At 50.0% G+C, this 25,063-nt stretch overlaps 8 protein-coding genes across 8 annotated transcripts; 6 read left to right on the forward strand and 2 right to left on the reverse strand.

Moving 5' to 3' along the window:
- Nucleotides 1–3,122: 3,122 nt before the first annotated feature.
- On the forward strand, nucleotides 3,123–4,222 carry LY79DRAFT_592781 (uncharacterized protein; the record flags this gene model as incomplete). The annotated part of the gene is made up of 2 exons (XM_060561471.1): nucleotides 3,123–3,344; nucleotides 3,419–4,222. 2 exons carry the CDS (start codon nucleotides 3,123–3,125, stop codon nucleotides 4,220–4,222), a joined length of 1,026 nt encoding a protein of 341 aa, XP_060410737.1.
- A 1,397-nt stretch (nucleotides 4,223–5,619) lies between these two features.
- LY79DRAFT_582430 (uncharacterized protein) lies at nucleotides 5,620–6,026 on the forward strand (the record flags this gene model as incomplete). The annotated part of the gene is made up of 2 exons (XM_060560258.1): nucleotides 5,620–5,933; nucleotides 6,008–6,026. 2 exons carry the CDS (start codon nucleotides 5,620–5,622, stop codon nucleotides 6,024–6,026), a joined length of 333 nt encoding a protein of 110 aa, XP_060410738.1.
- A 717-nt stretch (nucleotides 6,027–6,743) lies between these two features.
- On the reverse strand, nucleotides 6,744–8,016 carry LY79DRAFT_563808 (uncharacterized protein). Its single transcript, XM_060558598.1, has 4 exons — nucleotides 7,615–8,016; nucleotides 7,395–7,557; nucleotides 7,206–7,315; nucleotides 6,744–7,137 (listed from the first exon to the last, which is right to left on the reverse strand). Exons 1-4 carry the CDS (start codon nucleotides 7,731–7,733, stop codon nucleotides 6,978–6,980), a joined length of 552 nt encoding a protein of 183 aa, XP_060410739.1. The 5' UTR covers nucleotides 7,734–8,016; the 3' UTR covers nucleotides 6,744–6,977.
- Nucleotides 8,017–8,152: 136 nt separating this feature from the next.
- On the forward strand, nucleotides 8,153–9,416 carry LY79DRAFT_563809 (uncharacterized protein). The gene is made up of 2 exons (XM_060558599.1): nucleotides 8,153–8,736; nucleotides 8,818–9,416. The coding sequence occupies exons 1-2, from the start codon at nucleotides 8,237–8,239 to the stop codon at nucleotides 8,954–8,956; spliced, it is 639 nt and encodes a 212-aa protein (XP_060410740.1). The 5' UTR covers nucleotides 8,153–8,236; the 3' UTR covers nucleotides 8,957–9,416.
- On the reverse strand, nucleotides 9,417–10,266 carry LY79DRAFT_563811 (mitochondrial import inner membrane translocase subunit TIM17). Its single transcript, XM_060558600.1, has 3 exons — nucleotides 10,057–10,266; nucleotides 9,625–9,986; nucleotides 9,417–9,557 (listed from the first exon to the last, which is right to left on the reverse strand). Exons 1-2 carry the CDS (start codon nucleotides 10,123–10,125, stop codon nucleotides 9,630–9,632), a joined length of 426 nt encoding a protein of 141 aa, XP_060410741.1. The 5' UTR covers nucleotides 10,126–10,266; the 3' UTR covers nucleotides 9,417–9,557; nucleotides 9,625–9,629.
- A 95-nt stretch (nucleotides 10,267–10,361) lies between these two features.
- Nucleotides 10,362–11,533, forward strand: LY79DRAFT_563814 (Haloacid dehalogenase-like hydrolase-domain-containing protein). The gene has a single exon (XM_060558601.1). The coding sequence runs from the start codon at nucleotides 10,562–10,564 to the stop codon at nucleotides 11,327–11,329; it is 768 nt and encodes a 255-aa protein (XP_060410742.1). The 5' UTR covers nucleotides 10,362–10,561; the 3' UTR covers nucleotides 11,330–11,533.
- Nucleotides 11,534–12,186: 653 nt separating this feature from the next.
- On the forward strand, nucleotides 12,187–14,609 carry LY79DRAFT_563816 (uncharacterized protein). The gene is made up of 5 exons (XM_060558602.1): nucleotides 12,187–12,628; nucleotides 12,684–13,064; nucleotides 13,132–13,380; nucleotides 13,436–13,924; nucleotides 13,997–14,609. The coding sequence occupies exons 1-5, from the start codon at nucleotides 12,344–12,346 to the stop codon at nucleotides 14,423–14,425; spliced, it is 1,833 nt and encodes a 610-aa protein (XP_060410743.1). The 5' UTR covers nucleotides 12,187–12,343; the 3' UTR covers nucleotides 14,426–14,609.
- An 801-nt stretch (nucleotides 14,610–15,410) lies between these two features.
- On the forward strand, nucleotides 15,411–24,052 carry LY79DRAFT_613509 (putative polyketide synthase). Its single transcript, XM_060561965.1, has 15 exons — nucleotides 15,411–16,230; nucleotides 16,328–16,844; nucleotides 16,908–17,031; nucleotides 17,108–17,220; nucleotides 17,277–17,709; nucleotides 17,775–18,286; nucleotides 18,332–20,419; nucleotides 20,470–20,566; nucleotides 20,628–20,653; nucleotides 20,705–21,556; nucleotides 21,609–21,893; nucleotides 21,949–22,023; nucleotides 22,080–22,420; nucleotides 22,475–22,952; nucleotides 23,020–24,052. The coding sequence occupies exons 1-15, from the start codon at nucleotides 15,554–15,556 to the stop codon at nucleotides 23,887–23,889; spliced, it is 7,488 nt and encodes a 2,495-aa protein (XP_060410744.1). The 5' UTR covers nucleotides 15,411–15,553; the 3' UTR covers nucleotides 23,890–24,052.
- Nucleotides 24,053–25,063: the final 1,011 nt, after the last annotated feature.

Below are 25,063 nucleotides of genomic sequence, written 5' to 3' on the forward strand. Positions count from 1 at the left end.
GCAAAGTACATATGTGTCATCCTCGTTAAGCTTCTTACTGATTCGGTTGTCTGTTGCTGACTTAGAGTTGCTTCTGCTGTAATAAGTTGCAGAGAAGGGACCTCATTTTCTAGATCCAACCTCCCGATGTATTGCCGCCTGCAGTACCGTGCGACTTCTTCTCCAAGTTCAATTTTCAGGTAATCAGGACCGGCTTTGACTGCGGTGGACCTGACTTACGTCCAGCGTTGGCTGTATGCAATAGGATTGTGCGATAAGCAGGTGAGGTCTCCCTCCCTGCTGCGAATCTCCCCTTGTCTGGTGTGCACAAGCCTGAGCTTGTCCAAAAGAGCAAGGACTTAAGGTCCAGCTCCGTTGATCATCTAACCGCGTCATCTTTAGACCGGTGAGCAGCTTACCTTTCTACAATGAGTCTGCGTCTTGCATGTATCACACTGCAATCCTGTACGCAGCAACCTTGTCGGTCATCTTCCTTGGAGCCTACTCACGGAGTAAAGCCTGATCGGCTCTGGGTTCGAATGTCGACTGCTTCGCCACATCGTTCATTAATGTGCTGCATACACGAGAGTGATCATGAGGGGTCGGACTCGTCGAGGCACTCGAAGCAGAGTGCGATATACCGCTTTCAGTGTAGTTTCTCTAAGCATAACTTTGACGGAGATTTCCATGTGACGACTATCTCATTAGATATTGTACCAGTCTATATTTCTATATTTTGGTCTCTTAGTAGCGTCATCAACCATCTTTCTTGCCTGGACAATCTGTAGAGATTCTGGCAGCCAAGGACTTCATTAAACAGAGGCAACCATAGAGGTCATTACTACAACCAGAATCGCGCTCAAGTGTCTAGAGGGATTGTTTGCAACAGCAGCCGAAGAGGTTGTTCCATGTACGATCAGCCTAATAGCCCCAGCAGTACGGAGGAGTCCGTCAAAGATCCTTAGCCATAATGCCAAGATCAAAAGTGGAGTACTCCAGCCTTACGTAGGGCTTCTCCGTAGTAAGATGCTATATTGCTTACGCCCCTGGTCCTAATATTGATTGTCGTTTAAGTAGTCACACATCCTCCTGGCGCCTGGCCTAGCGACACGCTAGCGTGGCTTGATCGTCGAACAGTATATCGGATGCCCCATTGCATCCGGCTTGGCTGTAGCCCATCCAGAAGGTCGGTTGCATTTTGCTCGTTACCTCTGTCTTGGCCCTCGGCCGAGGGAGCTATCCCTCCTCTACTCCCTTCCTTCCCTCTATTAATCCCCCTTAACCCTGGCTAACATCCCCCCTCCTGACCCCCCGGCTGGTCGGCCTAACCTAGCGCTGCTAGGGCTATAGGCCTGCGTTACCAATTTGTTTGTCTAATTATAAGAGCAGACAGTAACGCCTATATAAGGGTAACTGTTGGTCTTCACCAGGTAGGTGATACGGTTAACCGTATGCATCGGTGGCAATTAACGGATACTAGGGGTGACTGTTGATCTCTACTATGCGTGTTGGAAGAAGGGCAACTATCGTGGGCTGGCTGGCTGGCTGGTTAAGTAGCCAGATTGCTGTGGGGCTGCCTCGGGAGCCGGGCACGAATTATCCGGCAATAGGGGTAACAGGCCACATCGCAACAGTAACGCCTCTTTTTGAATTTGCAACGCCCTCTAATAATTATTTTTCCAACTGCTACTTACAAGAGGCAGTAGTAAAGTACGGTTACTAAGTACTGAGTAGGTAAACAATAAACGAAACTGGGGGTAGAGTCTATTGAAGGGTAGACCGATTGAATATAGAACAAAGCAATTCTTCCCTTTTTATGAAAGAGATAAGCATGAAGTATTCTAGCTAGTAACTGATATAAAACGGTATATCAGACAGTTGGTTGTTTTAGGTTGTTTGATATAAGGGTTGCCCTGCGTCCAAACCGGCTGAGCCGGGTTACATAGGGACGAGTTGAAAAAATAGAATGAAACTAAGGAGGTAGTTTTTCTGCTCCGAGGCTCTGATCTGTAGGTCAAGACAGCGGTACCTAGAGCATGCCCTGCGTCTAAACCGGCTGAGCCGGGTTACATAGGGACGAGTTGAAAACATAGAATGAGAAACTAAGGAGGTAGATTTTCTGCTCCGACGCTCTGTAGGGGGCAGACTATAAGGCGCGCCTGGCTACTGTGGCTCCGACTGGTTTTTGCTTACGTAGAGCTTAAATATGTTTAGACTTTATCCCTTTTGATTGCAAACGGACCGCACAGAACCTCAGACCAATAAGACTACAGCAATTCAGCCTGAATATCCAAAAGCAGTTAGTATCTCTCAAGATAGTTCCACTGTTAGATTCTGTCAGATTCGTTCATAATCGCATGATCAAGATAACATACCAGATTAATAACTGGAATCCCAGCCATACTACTTCGGCACTCGGCGTCACCGATATGTAAAAAAGCTTCTAAAGTGGAGCTTTGTGATGGGGAGTATTCTGAAACCTATTTTGTGTTGTGACAGGATGATCCTTCAACGTCGCAATCAGTAAGTCCGAACCTCTAACGGGCGATATGAGGTACCTGTCTAGGGTGATCCGTGTTTAAGTAGCATAAGTATATAACGCCACTTCAACATGACTTAACCCGCTAGACTTCGACCTATAGAGCTCGTGACAACTTAGGATCACGGATGCAAGTGCTGCATAACCCTGCGTTGTGAGAATAACCCTACACCGTACTACTGAGATCCTAGATCAGCCCTCGAGCTGAAATTATACAAGTCATATATTTGGGGCGGCCCCACCTCAGGTCACCCAAGTATGTAACGCTACTCTTCAAGTCTTATTACAGTCAGAGGATAATACAGCATAAGTACCAGGCCCGGTACTCAACTTTTAACTAAAAACAACTGTCATTGTTAAACACAGACATACGTGCCGCTGAGATAGTCTTGACGATCTACTGCCGCCAAGCAACTAGCCTATCTTTCTTATCACCACCTCCTCTCTGTTTCCCTTGCGGCTCTCTATAAGTCGCGCACTTTCCTTTCTAATTCTTCGCAAGGCTTTTAGGCCGGACCTTGGCTAAGCTTTTGGATCTGCGGGATGCCAAGGGCTTCAAGACTTCGAAGCCATAGTACTCAGAAAGTTGTCGAAGGGAATCACGATGCACCTAAGAGAGGCACGCGCCCTCTACCTAGGCTGCCTCACTTTTCTTGTCCTTCTCTTTGGAGTCCTTGGCTATCATGTCTGGCTGCACTCCGACACGGATGATTCCTCTCTGCTAAGGAGCGCTACCGACACGCTCACGGATCATGGCGCGAAGTCCTCAGTAACGAACAAGCCGGATCTCAGCAGGCTTAAGTACGCCTTTATTATGCCAACCTATGTAAGCTAAACCCCTTTACTCCAGTCCAACTCTCAACATAATTGTTATTAAACTAACTACGCTCTATGCTCTAGACGGCAGACATACCACTCGCCATCAAATTCCTCCAGTCTTTTGTATGTCTTTGTAATGACTATAGGGAGGTTAATATTTACGTGATTGTGTCCGACTCCTCTGAGCACGATCTGTTTCTTAGCGCGTTAGATGGCCTAATGCCCTGCAGAGAGAGGTTTAGCATTTTCCCTGTGCCGCCAGGGAACGTAGGCAAGCCAAGGCCTAACATTAAGATTATCAACCTTTACGATATACTACCGCCTATAATCCACACAACAACAAGCGGTAGTATGAGCCCTAATGACACGTCAGCCCTACTCAAGGAGCGTGGCAAGTACCAGTACCAAACAATCAAGAAGCTTGCAGCAGCTGCAACACTTGATTATGACTGGGCGCTCTGGATAGACTCTGAGTCTATTGCTGTACAGCCCTTCAGCATACGCCAGACCTTTGACACCTACATCCAGGCCCCAACCATATGGCGGTCAACGATGGCTAACACCGACATGATGCGCGGCATCATGCAGAGCTCAGCGGACGTACTACGCCTACTTACAGACTCCTTTGGCCACAACCTATGGAACCTTGAGAGCCAGCAGTGGTTTGTTGAGAAGACTATTATCCACGACCTCATCCAGCACGTTGAGGCCATGCATGGCCAGGAGTTCTGGAGCGTGTGGGCCGCGAACGGCGGTCCCTGGGAAATCAACCTATACAACATGCACGTGCTCTCAAGGAAGCTAGAGACGACCAACCCTTTGTTCACGAAGTTCCGCATTATAGACGTAGAGATGGAAATGAAAAAGTACGGCGTGTGTAAGTAGAAGCTCTCCTTCTACCCCCTAGGCCTATACCGCGTAGTGTTTATGACTTGCAAACTTTTGGCTATCTTACTTTTCTTTCTATCTTTACTAATTATTCCTTTTTATTTTTTGCTCTTTACAGTATCTCCAAGTACGCAGAAAATCAAAGACGGTATGATTGGCACAGGGCTACTAGAAAGAAGCTTCTGGCTCCTCCGGGGGGTGCCGGGCATAGCGCCGAGGCTCTCCCGCATGCTGCAAGCTCACGACATAAAAATTTACAGGATGGACTCAACCGATGACATCTTGCCTGAGGAGGTCGACCGACTCCTCCTCGACACGCCGATCAACATGCTGTGCTCGGCCGTGCCCCCGCTGCACGAGTGGTGGGCGGAAAGGAACGTAAAGATCGGCTCGTGAAGCCTGGTCGTCTTATTACACTGCCGATTCAATAGTCAGGCACTTTTCTATGGGGTTGAAACCAGGGTTTCGTTTTTATTGTAATGGATGAAGGTGGATGGATGAGGGCCTACAACGCCGTCTAAGTATATCAGAGCAGCGCCCCAAGAGGGTGGCTGGGCATGCCAAGTCTAGAGAGATGAGGCGTGCTTTATTGAAGTAACTTCGTTGATTAGTGCCTCAAGCGCTGTCCGTTGAAAGTCACGTGGTGGTCCATCTTACTCGGCTGGGGAGAGGATTTGAGTGCTCTGACGAGATCTCCGCAGCGATGCTAGTAGGCGCCTCATCTGAGCTGGCAAAAACAGAGGGGAAGAGAAAAAAGGAAAAAGAAAGAAAGAGGGAGGTCCTTGTTGCGGAACCGATTCCCCAAGCCCATGGCTGGTTTCAGTCATCTTGAGATCGCAAACGACTGACTCCCCCAGCATTCACGTCTGAACGCATGATCCTACGTCGGAAAGTCTCTGGTGGCGGCAGACGACTGACTCTCTGTGTTGAAGCCGATGAATGTCGGCTAGTTAGCTGCCGACCAAGTGCACGCTTCGTCCCCCTAAGAAAAGTTAAAAAGTAGCAGGGTATAGGTTTTATAGATGTCGTAGAAAGTGTATAACCCTAACCTATGGAGCACGACAAGCTATAGTATAGCTGGTTGAAAGACCATACGAAAAAGAAGTAGAGACGCTAAAGATAGGGCGTATAGCTAGTTGTCTAGAGAAATTTCAAATAGCCATACTCTTATTACTAATAAAAACCTATGAGAATACTATAGATGGAAAGTGTAGAAAGTACTCTACATATATTTATACTATACTAATAGAGAATAACGTCTATACTTATGTTCTTAGAGTTTCCTTTATAACTTTAGAAATATTCTAATATAGTTAAAGAGGGAGTATATATAGTGAGCAACCGCAGGCGCCATCTCATCTTCGCACTGCAAGAGTTGAGCATGACGAAACCCCATGGGGCCCTGGACCTGGAGCCGCTCGTGGCTTGTCTTCTCCAAGGACCCGGACAGCCAGTTCAACTTGTGCAACGACCGTGCCGTATACAACGAGAACACCAACACGCCGTCGGTCACGGTGGGCTACCCTCCCAGCATGTCCTTTGACGTGGTCGATGGCCTGGGGTGCTCGTACGAGGGGTCGGGGGACTCGGTGGGTAGCCTCTCCTGCACAGGCATCTCCAACGTCCGGTGCAAGTCACTGGACGAGTTTGTCCCGCGCGGCATCCTCAACAACCCGACGATCAAGGCCAGGGTGTACTGCTTGTGGGGGTAGAGCCGTGAAGACTTCTGTCAGGCATCGCGCACACTGCAAGCTTGGGCGCTACTCATATTGGACAATATAGGACATCTGCTCGAAACTAGATTGACATGTAGGTAGCACTGTTAGTGGTCTCGGTGGTGTAGGTATCGAATTTTCCCCTGTACATTGCAATACCCATATTGTCTTCATAATGGCTGGTACGGTGCTCAATGCGACGACAATTTAATAAGGAGACAGCCTTTAGTTAGAAATCCGAGCCTTCTCTTTGGAAGAACTTCTCATTGAAATAAGCACTAGAAGATGCTCACTGCAGGGTCGTTCACTCACCATGATTCTTAATATGCTTAATAAGAGAGAACCTCTTTTAATTAGCCCAAAGTGCTTGTTATACCGTAGAACGAAAGACACACTTCTGCCTAGCTAGCAGCAATGCCCAGGAAAAGGAGGCTGGCGAATGAAGAGTGAGGGCCAGACTAGCGTAGGGAATTCTGACACTGTTGTGTCGCTCGTCCAAGAAGAGGGAATGAGTGATAAGAGTGGAATTGTTGTATCATACTAGATCAACTTATCCAATGATGTGATGCGCCACATTCGCTATTTGGATCGCATGAGACCTATAGATAAAGGCTCACGCACATAACCAAGGGAGCAAGACCATCATGTAGGCAGTTCCGCCACACCAGCATGTAAGTCACTAATCATAATCACAAAGAGCGGCGGCCAACAAGACCAGGCTGCCACGCGTGCACCTCGAGACGACTTCTCCTCGAGAATGGAGATAAGCAGTCTCCCATCTCCCCCCCATTCATTGACGTTGATGGACTGCCAACCTTCCACAACTGTGGTGGCTATGTGTGTAATTATTGTTATATCTGGTTGCCCACTATATCCGTACAGGATTTTCCCTTCCCAAGGGGCAAATGTAAATGCACATGCCACCAGATTTCGCCGTTCTAGGTGGCGAATTCCGCCCAGATAATGCAGCTAATAAATGATGGCGGCACACGGTCCTAGCCGCACTTACACGCCCACTTTGACAACTTCATTCCTACCTAAGCTCTCAGACTGTCGCAGGGGATGTTTGAAGGCACATCGGTGGGGTTGACAAAGTAATCGTGGTACCAATACAGCTGATGCTCTGGTTTGGTTGATAGATTAGGCGCCGCATCGACTGATTGGTTTGTCTTTAAAACAGTGTACTGAGTTTTGTAGCTGTTTGACATGGTTAGTTTACTGTTCAAGTAGAAACTGCAAGAGCCTATGATATGGGCGTCACTCACTATATCTGGGAACAGTTGCCCGCCCGAAAGTTATTCTCAATACGTCCGTGGGCCTCATAAACAGTTGCGGTGGCGTTGTTGTCGACAACGTATGTCACGTTCGGAAAATGCTGATTAAGTAGCCAGTCAGCTCTGCTCACACTCTTGTTTGCTTTTGCTAAAGGATCCAAATGCGTAATTGAGACATACTGTCAGGGTCATGCTGCCATCATAGGGCAAGAATATCCGTTTGCATTTCGTGATTGCGTCCGCGCCAATACAGTGAACACTTAAGGTTGTCTGCATGCCATCCGGCGTGAAGAAATCGGTATAGGCCGTGGTAGCCTTAGGATCCTCTGCGGGGGTGACCAGACTAAACTTCGTCTTAGTCTCCGGGTCAATCTTTGGAAATGAGAAAATAGCAACCTACGCGTTAAGAAAATCCTTAAACTCGGGCTGCACACCGGGCTGTGGGTCGTAGTCAGTGAAGTTGATGGCCGTAACGGAATGTGCGGCAAGAAGTGTAATAAAGGCCGATATGGACCGCATTTTGTCTGATCAGAGTATTTTACGGTTGCTGAAAAGGTGGCCTGAAGCAACTTTGGATTGGTAGATTATGAACTGATGCGTAGTGAATAGCGCTCGGAACGCGGCTATCTAAGACATTAAATAACTACGCCTTAGTCTCGCTTTTTCGACCAGGGCTCAGCGAAAGACTCTTTAAGTGCTCACTTACAATGTAGTATAGAAGTAGATTGCAGCAGACAATATCGCGCGCTTTGATTTTAGCCGAAGCTTAATATATGAATCGGACCAGGAACCTACTTTGTTTACGAGACTTGCAGCCAACCAGACAGGACAAAACAGCGGGTGCTCTAATAATGTTATGGGGCGTTTCTTGGTCTACGGCGCTCCCGAGCTAGGTACACCTTGTCGGATTGCAGGGCCTCAGCCTCCATGCCTATTTCCGGATCACCCGGCTCCATCGGGGAGTGTTAAGATCGGCTCACCTGGTCGGGCGCCAGGGAGAAAATGTGAACTCTTTAAAGAGCATGGATATATCTCGTCAACAAACCTTTATCCATCATCTGTCTAGCACATTGTTTGTACAACCTCAACCTGTGAACGCCTTTACAGCCAAGTACTCACCGTACCACCGTCGCAAGATGAAGTCTTTAGCTGTTTTCTCCCTTACTGCCGCCCTTGTCAGTGCAGTCAGCATGGAGCCCTATAAGCCTGCCGCAGGGGTTGATCCGGCCTTTGCCAAGTTTGTGGAGGAGTACTACCTTACATCCGAAGACAAGGAGGCAACCACCTCATTTACGAACTTCTGGCCTGCGGACGGCAAGCTCATACTTGCTGGACGCACGTTCTCCGGGTCTTCAGCCATGCTGGGTGTTAAACAAGGATTGCTTCCGCCCGCTGGGAACAAGTCATGGTGGCATTTGATCCGCGGTGCCACTGTAGCTGATGAGACGGAGGCAGAGAAGAGGTTTGTTGCAGATATTGTGATCCAGACGACATATGTAGGAGGCAACTGCTCGCAAGCGTAGTAAGTCGGCCCCAACGGCTCAGTCCAGCTTGGGATAGAGAGGAAACATTTCAGGCTGTTGCATGTACTAACAGTTAAAAGCGGTAACGCGAGCTTTACAATCTTGAAGGACGGGCAAGGCATACCGAGACTGGAACCTCATTCCGAGAGCCTCAGCGTGTACAACCTTACCGTTTCAACAACAGATTCGCCCACGGACATCCCATGCAGCTCATCTTGAGAAAATAAGACACAGAGAGCAGAGGTTGAGGGTTTCAAAGGAGTACATGATCTGCTCATAGTGAGCTGCTGAGTCAGCAGGGATCCTGCTCCTCTAGATGAGCCTCCCCTCACCCTCACTGGTATCATCTAGATGGAGCAGAGGTAGCATCTTTCGTGATGGCTTTGACAACCTAAACTGGAGGGCGCCGCTCCCCGAAACGAACGGTGTGGAACATAGTGTAGCTGCATGAGATCCGTCTTGGACGGTGAAAGTGGCTGTTAGCGTAATGGACGTTTTCTGGGGCTGATGATGCCCTAGGGTGTGCCTTCAATAATAATCGCGATCCAGGCATCAATATGTTTGCAGAAGATTTCCTTTCTTCTTCATATCTTTTGTTCTTACTTTTTAAGTTCTTGTTAGGACTTTTAGTCTATAGGTCCCCTCTATTACTTATCAGAAAAAAGAGATCAATTTAGAGAAAATAGTTTTACTAATCTCTATATATCATCCCTCTTGTAATAGTAGATCTACTTCTATTCCTACAGAGTATAAATCTCTATGAACCGATACTCTGTATTCTAGTAAAATGCGTTTTATATCTATCAGAAAGAAGCATTACCTAATTAGATATATCAGAATCTTTAGCTTTATTTATTACTTGATAGTAGGGTATATATGATACTCACATATCTTAGTGAAGCCGCGTGCTACCTGCTGCAGCGCGCTGCAACGCAATACCAACGCCCTCAAAAACAGACATAAGCAGGGCGCAGCCAATAGCATTGTTCCTTGCAGCCTTGTAGCCGTTGCGCAGGGCCAGCGACCCTCCCGTCAGCAGGCCTGCGGCAATGCTGTTCCACGGGTCCTCCTTTCGACGGATCCCAGAGATAGCACAAGTATACAGCCCGAGAAGACCACCAAAGGCGGCGAAATTACCGCTCAAGACTGGGACCCGCGCTTTGATAGCTGTCACGGCGCCGATGCGCCGTTCACCGGCCGGCGAGTTGCGCGCACCCTTGACGCCGTGCCATACCGTGCCGCCAATTGCCTATACAGAGTAACGTGTGTCAGGGGGCGTGGATCGCTCGAACGCATCGGTAGGAGGGGAGGTGGCGTACGCCCATGCTGAATGCACCCCCAGCATCCGTGATAATGACCCAGGGGCAGGGCTCGCGTCCGGTATCCATTACGATGGACGGAAAGGTGTATCGAACGACCAAGTGAAGGACTTTCACATTACTAGTTATGACAATCTGGCATCCGTTAACCCTTTCCAGGTGGTTGTCATTGCTGTTATATAGAATGCCTACCAGAGGTAGCCGCTGAGTTCGTCCGACGCTGACATGCTGACCTGGTGGCAAACCGTTATATTAATCCTTGTCTCGAGCTCGACAGTAAGCTCGCAGCCTGATCCACTCTTGGACAGTAATACATTACTGCAGGTGATTTGTGCGATACACATTGTTCGGGTCACTGTTAGCGTATGGTAAAACTAGCGTTGGCGATTTATTGTCATGCCTAGTTCCCGTCTTTGAGCATATAGCCATTTCAATTTCGCCAATGACTTGTCTTCCGCAAATCAATTCGCACCATTTCCGCCCTGAATCAGCCACTTAAATCGACATGGCAGCCCCAAGACCCATCAGCCGCTATAACTGCCTTACGTTCGACTGCTTCGGCACTCTGGTCGACTGGGAGTCGGGCATGTATGCCGCCCTTTCTGAGCTGACGGGCCAGCTGGAACCCTCCCATACGCTATACGAAAACCGAGCCGGCACCATAGAGCTCTTCGCTAAACACGAGGGACGTCGAGTTCGGGAGCAGCCGGCTGAGATCTACCAGCGGATCCTGGAAGATGTCTACGGCGATGTCGCCCAAGAGCTCGGTCTTAAGGCGTCCGCCGAGGCCAAGAAGAGGTTCGGCGCCGGTATCGCAGAATGGGCTGCCTTCCCCGACACTGTGGCTGCACTCAAGCGCCTCAAGCAGCATTTCAAACTCGTGATACTATCAAACGTGGATAGAACCTCCTTCTCAGGGACACTTTCGGGCCCCCTGAGAGAGGTCGAGTTCGACGCCATCTACACTGCGCAGGACATCGGCTCATACAAGCCCGACTCTCGCAACTTTGACTATCTAGTCGAGCATGTCGCTGAAGATCTAGGGGTCAGCAAGGACGGCATTATCCACACTGCCTACAGTTTTCCCCATGACCTCGTGCCGGCCAAAAAGCTCGGCATTGTAGGTGCCTGGATCGAGCGCGGCGAGGAGGTACCGACGGTCATGGGAGGGAAGTTGGAGGATGTCCCGGACCATCTGAGACCCTCGTGGCAGTTCAAGTCACTGCGCGACATGGCGGATGCCGTGGATCTTGACGCTGCGAACAGAAAGTAGCAGTAGGAAAGCTCTGGTTGCTGACTGGGGTTATTGCATGCGTCAATGAGTTACACAAAGTCGATGGTTTCCATTCGGGTTGTGGCGGGTTGGCAGCGAAATCATATATCTTCATGCTTGTTAAAATTATGAAGAGCACTATAATATCTATCATTGATACTTGTGTGATTGTGTTTCATTAAACTCCGAGTATGGTACTCGTCCTATGAATGCTGACTGATCCAAAACCCTCTGCTACTGACCTAGAGCAGAGTCTGCGCCGACGGACTTGCGATCTCGCTGTAGGACGTTATAAATGCTCTCCTGTGTGATGCCTTTCTGTTTGACGTTGCAGGACTTAGGTGAAGTTATCTCGCCGGCGAGACAACTTGCTACTGAAAATAGTTCTCAGGATAGATCAGATCCCCATTATCGGCCCGACAGCCTTCCGCTCACGACTCTGGCTTACTGTCGATATTATGTCAGTCATACTGCAAGCTGTGTTCGTGCCCACTTCCTCAAAGAAAGCTGCCTGTCGCGGCTCCAAAATCCTATAGTCAGACAGAGGAATTACCCATTCTTGGTGGCAATCCATTCAAAACCCCCTTGATGAGAATTGTGGTCGGCTGCTTACCAAGTATCTTTCACATCCGCAGAGAGATCTAGCTGCCTAGTTGGAATACGGTCTCGGTCTCGATTGATCCTTGAGTGTACTCGATCGCTGTGTGTGCCATCACCATTGGATCCTTGATGACTCGAGTAAGACAGAATCGTATAGCATCTGACAAATTGTCAACACAGTACCAGAATCAGTGATATGATGTATGACGTGGTGACTTAAAACGAACATGAGAGAATTCAATAAAACAGCGTAGTCCACCGGGTTTACCTCACTGAGCGGAATCTGGCAAATATTTACCCCTTCTTTCACTCCATTTCCGTATGTTAAATGAGCCTTGGCTTGAAGATTCAGTCGTTGTATTGATCCAAAAGGCCCTCCCTACGAATCTCTAGCCATTCGAGTCCTCCATCGAGATGTCTTTCAAACCTCCAGCTTTCGTCCCCACCCTGCCCTATGACCCACCAGACACGCTCGCCGTCCATGAATTTCTTTTCGGGGACGAGGATGACTACGGACGCCGCCCAAAAGCCGAATCGAAGCCCCCGTTCACTTGCGGTGTCACGGGCAAAGCGTACTCCGCGTTCGAGGTCAAGGAGCGAATCGAGCTGCTTGCGCGAGCTCTTGCCTCAGATCTGGGCTGGCAGGTGAATGAGGGAAGCGAAATGGGAAAAGTGATTGGGATCTACAGTCTCAATACCGTAATGGCAATATTCTCAATACATTCGTGGTTAGTTAGGTACTAATGGCGAACAGATCGACACTTTGACCGTCTCATGGGCAACTCATCGCCTCTCTGGCGTGTCCTGCCCCATCAGTTCGGCCTATTCAGAACTCGAGCTCACGAACCTCTTGAAATCTGTGAACTGCAAAGCTTTGTTTACCTGCAAGCCTCTCCTTGACCAGGCTCTCAGTGCCGCGGCGGCAGTGGGTATTCCTAGTCGTCACGTGTATCTGCTTGACTTGCCTTCTCAGTCCGCAAATGAATCTCAAGTGCCTTTCGGCGCAAAATCAGTCGATCGGCTGATTAAAGAGGCACGTAGCATGACGCCGCTTCCAAGATTGCAATGGAGCAAGGGTCAAGGGGCTCGCCAGACAGCCTTCATGTGTACATCCAGCGGCACATCTGGATTACCGGTAAGCTACAGAGTATCCCATGCTGTCGCCGAGGAATGGGAGTCTATCTGACAAGCCGCTGAAATAGAAATGCGTCAAAATGTCTCACAAGAATGTGATTGCAAACATTCTTCAAGTCTCGACTTATGATAGTATCAGCAATCATACCGAGGCGGAAATGAGCCTTGGCGTTCTCCCCTTGAGCCATGGCTATGCTTTGAACATGATTTCCCTCAATAGTGTCTATCGAGGTGACAGCATTGTCATTTTACAGGCCTTTGACCTCTTCCAAACCCTGGAAGTGATAGAGAAGTATTCCTTGCGGCGTTTATGGCTGGTGAGTACAGTATTTCTCACTATGGACTCACTTGCTAAAGGCTCGGTTTGTGCAGATCCCTTCGATGATCACAGCAATCAGCAAGGCCTTTTCTTTGGTCAAAAGATACGACCTCAGTAGTGTCATGACAGTCGTGACTGCGGCTTCTCCATTGGACGAGGAAACCTCAGTCCTCTTTAGCGGGCTGTTTCCCAACTGCAAGCTGATCCAAGCTTATGGCCTCACCGAGGCATCAGTCATTCTCACCATGGTGGACCAGAACGACATCATGCATGGTTCCAGCGGAAGCCTGCTTCCTGCTGTTCAGGCGCGGCTTATTGACAGCAACGGCCAAGATATCAATGAACACGACCGCGCAGGCGAGCTATGGGTTCGATCGCCTGGGGTAATGCTCGGTTACCACAATAATGAAGCAGCGACTCGAGAGATGATCACCGAAGACGGTTGGCTGCGCACCGGTGACTTGGTGGAGTTCAGGCAAAGTCCCAAGGGAAACGACCAAATCTTCATTGTCGACCGCATCAAAGAGCTCATCAAAGTCAGGGTGAGTCAATACTCGTCGTGCTCAACTAATCCAAGTAGTTGATGATTTCTAACAACTTTTCCTGCGCCACAGGGCATGCAAGTTGCACCAGCCGAGCTGGAGAGCTTTCTTCTGCTGCACCCTGCCATCATTGACGTCGCAGTTATCCCAGTGCCCAGCGAGTCCGCCGGTGAGTTGCCGATGGCTTACGTGGTGAAGTCACCGCTGGCGAAGCATCGTGACGAGTCAGCACTCCGGGAGGAATTATACAATCACGTCAAAAGGTCACTGTCCCAGTACAAACACCTCGATGGCGGTATCGAGTTCATAGACTCAATACCAAAGACGATCAGCGGCAAAACGAGGAGAGCTATTCTTAAGGAGAGGGCTAAGGCTCTTGTCAGGGATAGAAAGATACGAGCCCAAATAGCAACTGAATGGCAGGAACCAGCAGAAGAATACGATGAGTCCGTAATAATTCAAGTCATTGATTTTGACTCGGAGGAGGATGAGGATTACTGAATGTGCGGCCTGTTCTTCTTGAGTAATAGAGTCTTGTGTTCTCCTTACTTGCCTGCTATCTTGATGTTATACACTTTTTGTAGTTTCGCTGTCAAATATACAGATGTCATACTAAAAACGACGCCGTTAGTGGCAGAGCAGCAACTAACGCCTTATATAGGACCTATATAGGTCACAACAACAGAATATTGAAATGAAAGTTTTGTGCTGTGACGAGGCCAGAAACGTGCCTTGGTTGCGTATGTATGTATATCTCAAGGTCCGGTCAGACTCTGTATGTTTGCACGGCGGCTGAATTTGCTATAATTTGCATAGCATTTATGCGCTCTAATTTGCGTTCCTATAGCAGGGCCTCCACAGACTTCTGAACTCTAAAATAGAGATACTACAGATACAATCCAAGGCCATGAATGATATTTCTTTGGCCGATGGCGTAAAATGTAACTTCTTTCATCATACGCATAGGTCGTCAGGTTCTCGTGCCATTGGTCCTCTGCGTAGTTGGCTTACAAGGACTAGATCAGCATGTAACCCAAAAGAACGGACACTGTCCCATTGTCCTGCACCTCGAACGCAATTAGGGGCACGTAAGCTGCATGAGACACTTAACTTATCCTGGTATTGGTAAATCAATCTGACTCAGGGGGATGGTCTGGGTGCCTTCGCTAATGCGGTTCCTACACGCTGCTTAGTAGCCGTTTTTGCTCCTCCTTGGGTTCAGTAATGCTCTTCAATACTGAGCACTGCCTGGAATGTAGCTAGAATAGGCAGATATAGACATTTCTAACCTATACAAGCCTATAGTCGTTTCTCGTAAGAAGATGGGGTGGGAGGAAAGTACTCCTACAGAGCCAGTTGTTAGAAAGTCACGTTGTGAAGTCCTGGACTAATAAAGCAGCAGTACCAAGGGTCTTACTATCAATAAACTGTAATAATCAGGCAATAAAATCAAGCCTCTCATCGTCTTTTTCTGTTCGGTTTGTATCCCAGCTTGAGTCTTTGCGCCTTAATCGAAGCACTATTTGTGTCAAGCACTCAGCACGCAGCCTTCGGTAATATCTCGTCTGATCATCTACGAGTCAACCACATAAACTATTGTTCAGCATTCTATCGATCCCGCACACCACTATGTTCGCGCCATCCGTCAAGACTTACGAGATGAACAGACGTATGGATGAATATGGCGGAGAAGAATTTGACCAAGACTCAGGAAATAATACAGAGCCTGGCCCCTCTATAACTTCCTCAGGCGCTATTGGCACGAGTAATGAAGCACCGGCCACCCCAAGTAGTGAGGCTGTCCTTGAAACACACCTGGCGCCCATCGCTATTGTTGGTATTGGCTTGAGATTACCTGGCAACGTCTCTACAACTGACGATTTTTGGGATCTCTTGGTCAACAAAAAAAGCACTAGATGCCGCGTACCCGGGACCCGCTTCAATATAGACGCATTCTACAGCGATTCCGGGAAGCCGGGCACTGTGAATAGCAAGTACGGCCACTACCTCGACTGCGACATCGAAAAGATGGACGCTTCCTTCTTCTCTATGAGTAAGGCTGAAGTTGAGAAGCTGGATCCCCATCAGAGACTGCTCCTTGAGGTCGTTTGGGAATGTATGGAGAATGGCGGCCAGAGGAACTGGCGTGGCGCAAACATTGGCTGCTACGTTGGTGTCTATGGCGATGACTGGTTAGATCTCTCTGCAAAAGATCCTCAGCGTTTAGGAATGTACCGAATTACCAGCTCTGCAGAGTTTGGTGTTGCGAATCGGTTATCGTACGAATTTGACCTCAGGGGGCCAAGGTAAGACTCGTCAGGCTTGATGCACACAATGATACCCCTTTCCCCTAGGAAACACCATGAACCAGACCAGCCAAAACTAACAGTACTTCTTTCGCAGCATGACAATCCGCACTGCATGCTCTTCCTCGCTGGTCGGGTTACACGAAGCATGTCAAGCTATCTACTCAGGCTCATGCAACTCTGCCGTAGTGGCCGGTGCAAACATCATTGTTTCTCCAACCCTCGCCGTTACACTGACTGAGCAAGGCGTCATCTCGCCTTCAGGTGTATGTCGATCATTTGATGGCAAGGCCGATGGATACGTCCGAGGCGAGGCAGTCAACGCAGTCTACATAAAGAAACTGAGCGATGCCCTGCGCGACGGCGATCCTATCCGCGGCGTGATTAGGGCCACCGGGACCAACTTTGACGGCAAGACGAGCGGCATCACGAACCCTAGCAGGGAAAGCCAAGAAGAACTCATTCGACGGACATATCGCGCAGCGAACATCCCGAGCCCTGGGGATACGGGCTTCGTGGAATGCCACGGGACCGGCACGACGGTAGGTGACCCTTTGGAGACGACCGCTGTTGGGAGAGTTTTTGGCGGACGAGGAGATGTCCTGATCGGCTCTGTAAGTTAATTCGATTCACCATGTTTCGAAAATGATCTCATCGCTGACAAACGCTATCCATAGGTCAAACCAAATGTTGGGCATTCCGAGGGGGCATCAGGACTCACCAGCCTGATCAAGGCCGTTCTGGTGCTGGAGAAGGAGACGATTCTGCCAAACATTAACTTTTCTGATCCAAACCCAAACAGTAAGTTAATCAAATGTTCTCAGGTGTCTCTTAAAAAATTGTTGATCTTGTGCTCATGTCATTATTCAACTTCTAGTAAGATGGCAAGAGTTTGGTCTCCGAGTGCCAACAGAGGCTTTACCATGGCCTACAGGCCGTGTAGCTCGCGTGTCAGTGAATAATTTTGGAATTGGCGGCACAAATGCACACGTAAGAACATCTTTGCCATCCAGTAGCCTCGACGTCTTGGACTCATGTTATTCCAGGTAATTGTAGATTCACCGAAGCTGTTCCAGAGGGAGAAGGTGAAAACCGCAGCGCACCAACCGCATCTCCTCTTGTTCTCTGCTCAAAACCCTGAATCTCTAAAGAGACAGATCTCCCAGGTCGTCGAGTACGCCCGCAGGCATGAAGACCGCCTTGCGAACATCTCTTACACGCTGGGTGCCCGGAGAGAGCAGCTGGCCTATCGAGCGTTCGCGGTTACCCAAGATGGTTGTCCCTTCCAACCGTCCCAAGTAGTTCATAGCACGGTAAAGATGCCTAGACACGTCAACTTCGTCTTCACCGGTCAGGGCGCTCAATGGGCCAACATGGCCATCGATCTACTGGGCGACTTCCCCTCGTTCCTTGCCGATATCAAACACATGGACAGAATCCTCCAAGAGTTGCATCACGCACCACTATGGTCAATGGAGGGTAAGAATTGGGCAATCAACGAGCAGCTGAGAGGTCTAAGCTAACCACTTAATATCTTGTAACAGAGGAACTCACACGTCCCCAGGGTCAGAGCAGAATTGACCAGCCCGAATTTGCGCAACCCATCTGCACCGCCATCCAAATCGGAATTGTTCATTTGCTACGATCATGGAACGTTCAGCCAGTGGCTGTGGTAGGCCACTCGAGCGGCGAAATCGCTGCCGCATATGCCGCTGGTCTGCTGACCCTCGATGCAGCCATGGCCGCTGCATACTACCGTGGACAGGTTACAAGACAGCAACTTCGCTCTGGGGCCATGGCTGCAGTTGGACTTGGTCCTTACGCTGTGAAGGAGTATCTTGAAACAAGTGTTGTTGTCGCTTGCGAGAACAGCGCTTCCAGCTCAACGCTCTCCGGCGATGCGGATGTTCTAGACTCGGTTCTCGAGAAGATCAAGCTTGACAGACCTGGGTGCTTTGTACGCAAGCTCAAAGTCGACAAAGCCTATCACTCACACCATATGCAAGAAGTCGGCGATTTGTATGAGACGCTTCTCCAGAACTCCATAGCGCATACTGTGTTGTCCGACGGCGGCGACGACGGTGACAACGACCACAACAAGAAGTCGCCCATCGCCATGTTTTCATCAGTCACTGGTAAGCGAGCCACGAAGTCTCAGCTAGAGCCGTCATACTGGAGGATGAACCTTGAATCCCCCGTTTTGTTCTCCTCTGCAGTGCGGTCCATGTTGCTGTCTACAACAGAGGACGTTTTGTGCCTCGAGATCGGACCTCATTCGGCACTGTCGGGTCCTCTTCGCGATATCATTAAGTCCGTCGACTTACAGAACTCTGTCATATACGTGCCCACTCTGCTCCGGAAACAGAACAGTACCCAGTCACTGCTTTCTTGCTTGGGACAACTCTTCCAGTATTCCGTCCGCGTCGACATACCGACCACACCGGAGAGCACTGTTCTCATCGACCTGCCCAATTACCCCTGGCAACGCGAGGAAACGTACTGGAACGAAAGCCGTGTATCGCGGGAATGGCGTCTGCGCAAGTTTCCTCCACACGAACTTCTCGGCATCCGTGTTCTTGAGAGCGACAGTACAAGACCAACGTGGAGGAACGTGCTGAAATTGAATGATGTCCCTTGGATCACAGACCACCGGATCAAGGACGACATCGTGCTTCCAGCTGCCGCTTATTTGTCCATGGCCGGAGAAGCGGTTCGACAAATTGCAGACCGTCCGATGACCGATTTCTCTCTCCGACAAGTCAACATCAAGGCTGCGCTTGTCCTACTGGAAGCGGATGGCACGGAGATCATGACACATTTAGCCCCCATGCGCCTCACATCAAGTCTGGATTCTGCCTGGTACGAATTCACCATCGTCTCTCAGCGTGGCACCGCCTGGGTCGAACACTGCAGCGGACAGGTCAAAGCTGGCAACGGAGTGGCCATCATCGTGGATGACATGGAAACTCCTAAACACCCTCGACTCGTATCAAGCCAGGCACTATACAGGAGTATGAGCAGCGTTGGTCTCAATTACGGCCCTCGGTTCCAAGGACTGAAGGACATCTCTACAAAGCCAGGCTCGGGCTGTATCACAGCGAGCATTGACGATGACCATGACCCAAGCGAAGACAGCTACCTGCTGCACCCGACCACAATAGACTTCTGTTTACAGCTACAAATTGTTGCAGCAGCAGAGGGACTCCCGCGTCAAATCAAGCACATCTGCATGCCTACATACATTGAAGAAATGTATGTAGGGCAAGGCTCCTCGGAGATGCTGATCACAGGGCATGCCACCTCATCGTTTAAGGGAGATATTCATGGCTCCGCGAAAGCAACAGGAGATGATGTCTTGGCATTGTCGATAAAAAACGCACGCTTCAGCGTTCTTAACGACAGTGGCCCTGGCCAAGATATAGATACGGTGGCGGCAGCACCGCTACAGTGGAAACCCGACGTGGATTTTGAGTCCCCGGCTGATCTCATCCGTCCGCGCAAGTGTCTCCGGGAGGTGTTGTCGAAGCTCGAGAGACTCACCCTTCTATCCATTGTCAAGACTCTTCATCTTGTCGAGGACACACAGATCACTGGTCATCTGTACAGGTTCCGCTACTGGCTAGCAGATCAGCGTACAAGAGCCGCAAAGGGCCTGTATCGCCATGTCAGCGATGCCAAGGCATTGGCCTGTCTCACTGAGCCAGAACTGTCTATGGAGATCGAGGCCACAATGGAAGACGTGCGGAGAACGAGTGGCCTGGAGGTTGCCGAACTCATTGAGAGAGCCACGTCAAACGCCCCGAGGATTTTCAACGGCGGTGTCAAACCAATAGAGGTTCTGATGAAGAACGACGGCCTTGGGAATATCTACAAGTTCATCCAGTCCCTCTGTGATGCGACGCCGTTTTTCGAGCTTTTAGGTCACGCCAACCCGGGAATGAAGGTACTGGAGATCGGCGCCGGGACCGGAGGCACCACGGCGGAGATCCTCCGTGGGTTTACCAGCGATGTGGGCGAGCGCACGTATGCGCAGTTCGACTTCACAGATATCTCCACTGGCTTCTTCGCGGCAGCGCAAGAAAGGTTCAAAGGCTACAGCAATATCGACTACAAGGTGCTTGATATCAGCAAGGACCCGACTGCGCAGGGCTTCGAGGCCGAATCTTACGATTTCATCATTGCGTCGAACGTTAGTAACCCATCCAACCAAAGCATCAGGCTCATCTGACGTGTCTTTAGGTCCTTCATGCCACTCCACGTATCCAGACAACACTGAGGAACGTGCGCAAGCTAATCAAGCCGGGTGGCAGACTCTTCCTTCAAGAGCTGAGTCCAGGTAAGAGTGGGAGAGATTAGTAGTCGGTCAAGGCATATGTTGGCTAACTAACCATTACCAGAATGGCGCATGATCAACTTTATCATGGTAAGAAAAAACCTCCACGAGTCTATAGATGTACCACTCACAGAAGAAAAGGGCTTCCTCCCTGGCTGGTGGCTAGGTGTATCGGACGACCGACCCGAACCATATATTTCTCCAGCTCGATGGGACTTGGAGCTGCGGGACGCCGGCTTTTCGGGGACCGATGCTGTGGTATACGACGACGAATATCCCTATCAGATCAACGCTAACATGATCTCGTCGACAACTGTTCCGGCCCTCCCACCCAAAGATGTTTCCATTCTTGCTGGGCCTGGCTCTGTTCCAGCCAGTCTCCTACAAGAAACTCTAGCCATGCGTGGCTACAGGGTGCACCTATCATCTCTTGATGACGTCCCAAAACCCGACATGGATGTCATTTCGCTTCTGGACCTGGAGTCGCCCTACTTCCATGACATCTCGGATGAGAGATTGAAGAAGTTGCAAGCCTACTTGAGTGCGCTGTCCCCCGCCACTGACATCTTGTGGGTCACTGGACATTCCCAAGTCAGCTGCGCCGACCCGCGTTACGCCATGTGTATCGGCGCCATACGGACCGTTCGTTCGGAACTCTCGTTAGAGATTGCCACGTTGGAAATCGACGTCCGAAGTGCTCTCGACACTGAGAAGGTTGCTGATGTGTTCCTCAAAATAAGACGCCGGTCGTCGCCCTCGGGCTTGGATCCCGATAGAGAGTTCGCAGTGCTTGGCGATAGGATCGTCATCCCGCGGTACAACTGGATCAACGTGCGTGAGAAGCGCGTTAGAAGTACTGAAAACAGCACAGTGAAGCTCGAAACAGGTCGTGCAGGACAGCTTCGAAGCCTGCAGTGGGTGCCCAAGGCCGTCGTTGACCTGAAGGACCACGAGATTGCAATCGAGCCCATTGCAGTGGGAATGAACTTCAAGGTAGGTTCTGCGGTTAATGGGACCTTTGACCAAGGATACTGACATGAGATAGGACATAATGGTGTCTATGAGGCTGATCGAGACGGCCACACCCGACCTCGGGTTGGAATGCGCCGGTATAGTCCGCGAGATTGGACCTGGGGTTGAAGATTACAACGTGGGCGATCGAGTCATGGCATTTTCTCACGGCTGTTTTGCCTCACGGATCGTTTGCTCGACAGACGAAGTGGTCACCATGCCGGAAACACTCTCCTTTGAGGAGGCTGCAACGGTGCCTTGTGTCTACTCAACCGTGATACACTCGTTGCTCACTGTCGGGGGCCTTGAACGAGATCAGGTAAGGGCGTTTGAACACGGGATTGAGAGGCGACATGCTAAACAAATTGCTCTAGTCCGTATTGATCCATTCCGCAAGTGGCGGTGTCGGAATTGCCGCAATACAGATCTGCAAGATGATTGGAGCCAAGGTAGTTCGGACCCTGTCATCAACAACTTGTTGAGTTGTGCTAACATCAAAATCCAGATATATGCCACAGTTGGAAGTCCTTCCAAGGTTCAGTCTCTTGTGGATGATTTCGGCATACCACGGAGTCACATCTTCAGCTCAAGAGACCCGTCCTTCTACTCGGGTGTCATGGCCTCGACCAAGGGTTCGGGTGTTGATTTGGTGTTGAATTCCCTGTCAGGCGAGCTCCTACACCTCTCGTGGAAGTGTGTTGCCAAGTTCGGCAAGATGCTGGAGCTCGGAAAGCAAGACTTTCAAGGCCACGCGATGCTTGGGATGGATACCTTTGAGGCGAACCGGACCTTTTGCGGAATCGACCTTGCGCAGCTGGCTCTGGAGAGACCAAAGGTTCTCAGAGGGTACGTAACAGCACATCCGGACTTGATCTCGCTTCAGGTATTAACGAACCGCAGGCTACTCCAACGTTGCAAGGGCCTTCTTGAGGAGGGCAGTATCAAGCCTGTCAAGCCGATCACCAGCTTCAAAGCACAGGACGTTGTCGAGGCCTTTAAGTATCTGCAAGCAGGAAGCCACATTGGAAAGGTAGTGGTCACAATGCCCGATCACATCAGCGAGCTACCGCTGGCGTCCGTTGCTCCCAAAACCCAGTTCCGCCACGATGCGTCGTACCTACTGATCGGCGGTCTCGGTGGGCTTGGTCGCACTATCTCAACGTGGATGGTAGAGAACGGCGCTCGTCACATGGCCTATCTATCGAGGTCGGCGGGACAGTCGAACCGGGACAAAGCATTTATCCACGAGTTGGAATCTCAGGGTTGCACGGTGCAGTGCTTCATTGGGAGGGTCGAGGACCCAGAGGCCGTGACGAGGGCAGTCCAAAGAGCGTCCAAGCCCATAGCAGGAGTGCTTCATATGTCTTTGGTGCTGAGGGTACGGAACCCATCCACCCTTCTCGTAGAACTGTGCAGAGAAGCTGACCATTCAATGCAACGTCTAGGACCGTAATATTCTGAATTACACCCACGAAGACTGGCACGCAGCGATCAAGCCAAAGGTGGACGGCGCATGGAACCTACACCATGCGTTAGCCGATACGAAACTGGACTTCTTTGTCCTTTTCAGTTCGATCTCCTATGTTATCGGCCAAGCAGGTCAGGCCAACTACGCTGCCGCGAATGGATTCCTCGCCGCTTTTGCCCAATATCGCCATGCGCAGGGCCTCCCGGCGTCTGTCTTGGACATTGGGATCATGGAGGGCGCCGGGTACATTTCAGAAAACTCGACTGTTCTTGAACACTTCAAGGCGCTGAACTACCACACGCTGAAAGAGGAAGACCTCCTGAAAGCCTTGGCACACTCGTTAACGCACCAGGATTCACCGAAGCCGGCATCCGATGGAAAATACGTCAACGTGGCCCACATCGCAGTCGGCCTGGGCAGCAGCAAGGCTCTTGATGACCCAAGCAACCGGATCTCATGGAAGAGGGATGTCCGAATGACGGCAGCTCACATTAAGGACTCGGCAATGACATCACAGACGGCGCCGGAAAGCCGGGGTCTCGCTCAGTTCTTGGGCGGGCTCGCTTCAAACCTAGCCGCGCTGGATACGACAGAGACACGGGATTTCCTGACGGCCCAAATCGGCGAGTCCATATATGGGATGATGATGAAGAAGAAAGAGGACATTGATGTGGACATACCCCTCGCCGTCCTTGGGGTCGATTCGCTTGTCGCAATTGAGATTCGCGATTGGTGGCATCGCACCTTTGGCTTACATGTCAACGTATTGGAAATCATGGGGGCTAGTAGCATTCGGATGCTTGGCATAATGGCAGTGGATGGTATCAAGCAGGCTCGGCTTCGCTGAATCATCGGGAACGGAACGTGAATTGAGTAGTCAGGTTGTCTTTGCCTATGCACAGACACCGGCGTAGAGGGACTAAGCTTTCGCTGTCTTGTATATGTTTGATTTTGTATGTCACAATCATCGGTGAGATTGTCTATTCCTGCTTGTCTGGTGTGTAGCGATGAAATCAGCTTGCACTGGAGTAGCAAGTGTTTTACCATGAGACTACTGCGTGTATAGTATTTACCATTGGAAGCACAGATTTACATTTAGTACGAGGGGTATTGTAGTAGTTGCAATGGGAGGTCGAGGCAGGGTGAACTGCTCTCTAAACGCATTGCTCAGGGATATTGTTACAGAATCCATGCCAAATATCAACATGATTTTATCCTATTACATTGATAAGACCTCGATATAATCAAGTTCTTTCCAGGCCATCCAATTTACCAAAAAGCCACATCGTACGTTGACAAAGGCTCAAATCAGCCAAGTCGCTTGACTTGAGACCTACTATTAGATCTTCAGTTGGAGGAGGTCTGGATAGACAGGAATTTCAGACTCAGGCGAGATGTCGAGTTTACTGGCCTGTTCTATGCGAGAACAACAGCAGGAAATCACTACTGAACAAGTCAAAATCAATAATTTGTACACAGAAGTTCCATATACAGGCTGGAGAAAATGGATATCTTTTCTCTTGCATTACTCTCTGTTGACTTCAAGGCGCCCAGGGGCCCGTATGTTTCGGTGGTTTGCCTATTTGCTTTTCCCTTCTCGGTGCCTCGCACCCTTCTAAGCTTCAATGGACCATCGATGGCTACCTAGTACGAATTGAATTAGGCATCAGCGTTACCCCCAATCCGTCTGAAAGGATTCTATATACCACTGCTGGATGACGCTGAATCCGGCGATATGGATTCTTCATGCCTGGTAGACGCGATGCAGCCCTGCGTGCGACAAGCCTGCCTTGGGCTGAGGCAGGCGGCAGCAAGCCAAGGGATCCGCGAAGGTGGGAAGCCCCTTGTCATGGTCGAATCGGGAAAGTCTGTAAGACGAATATTACCAAATATTGCCAGAGAAGAGCTTCTGCCCTTCCTTCTGGGCCGACCCTACTGACGTTTGGATGACTATCCGGCTTACTGTCCGGAACGCCAACCCCAATCGGGCCACGGCCCCAACCGTCCTTCCGGGCCGCCCC

The sequence above is a fragment of the Colletotrichum navitas genome (assembly GCF_030913465.1).
Source record: "Colletotrichum navitas strain CBS 125086 chromosome Unknown LY79scaffold_64, whole genome shotgun sequence".
NCBI lineage: Eukaryota > Fungi > Ascomycota > Sordariomycetes > Glomerellales > Glomerellaceae > Colletotrichum > Colletotrichum navitas.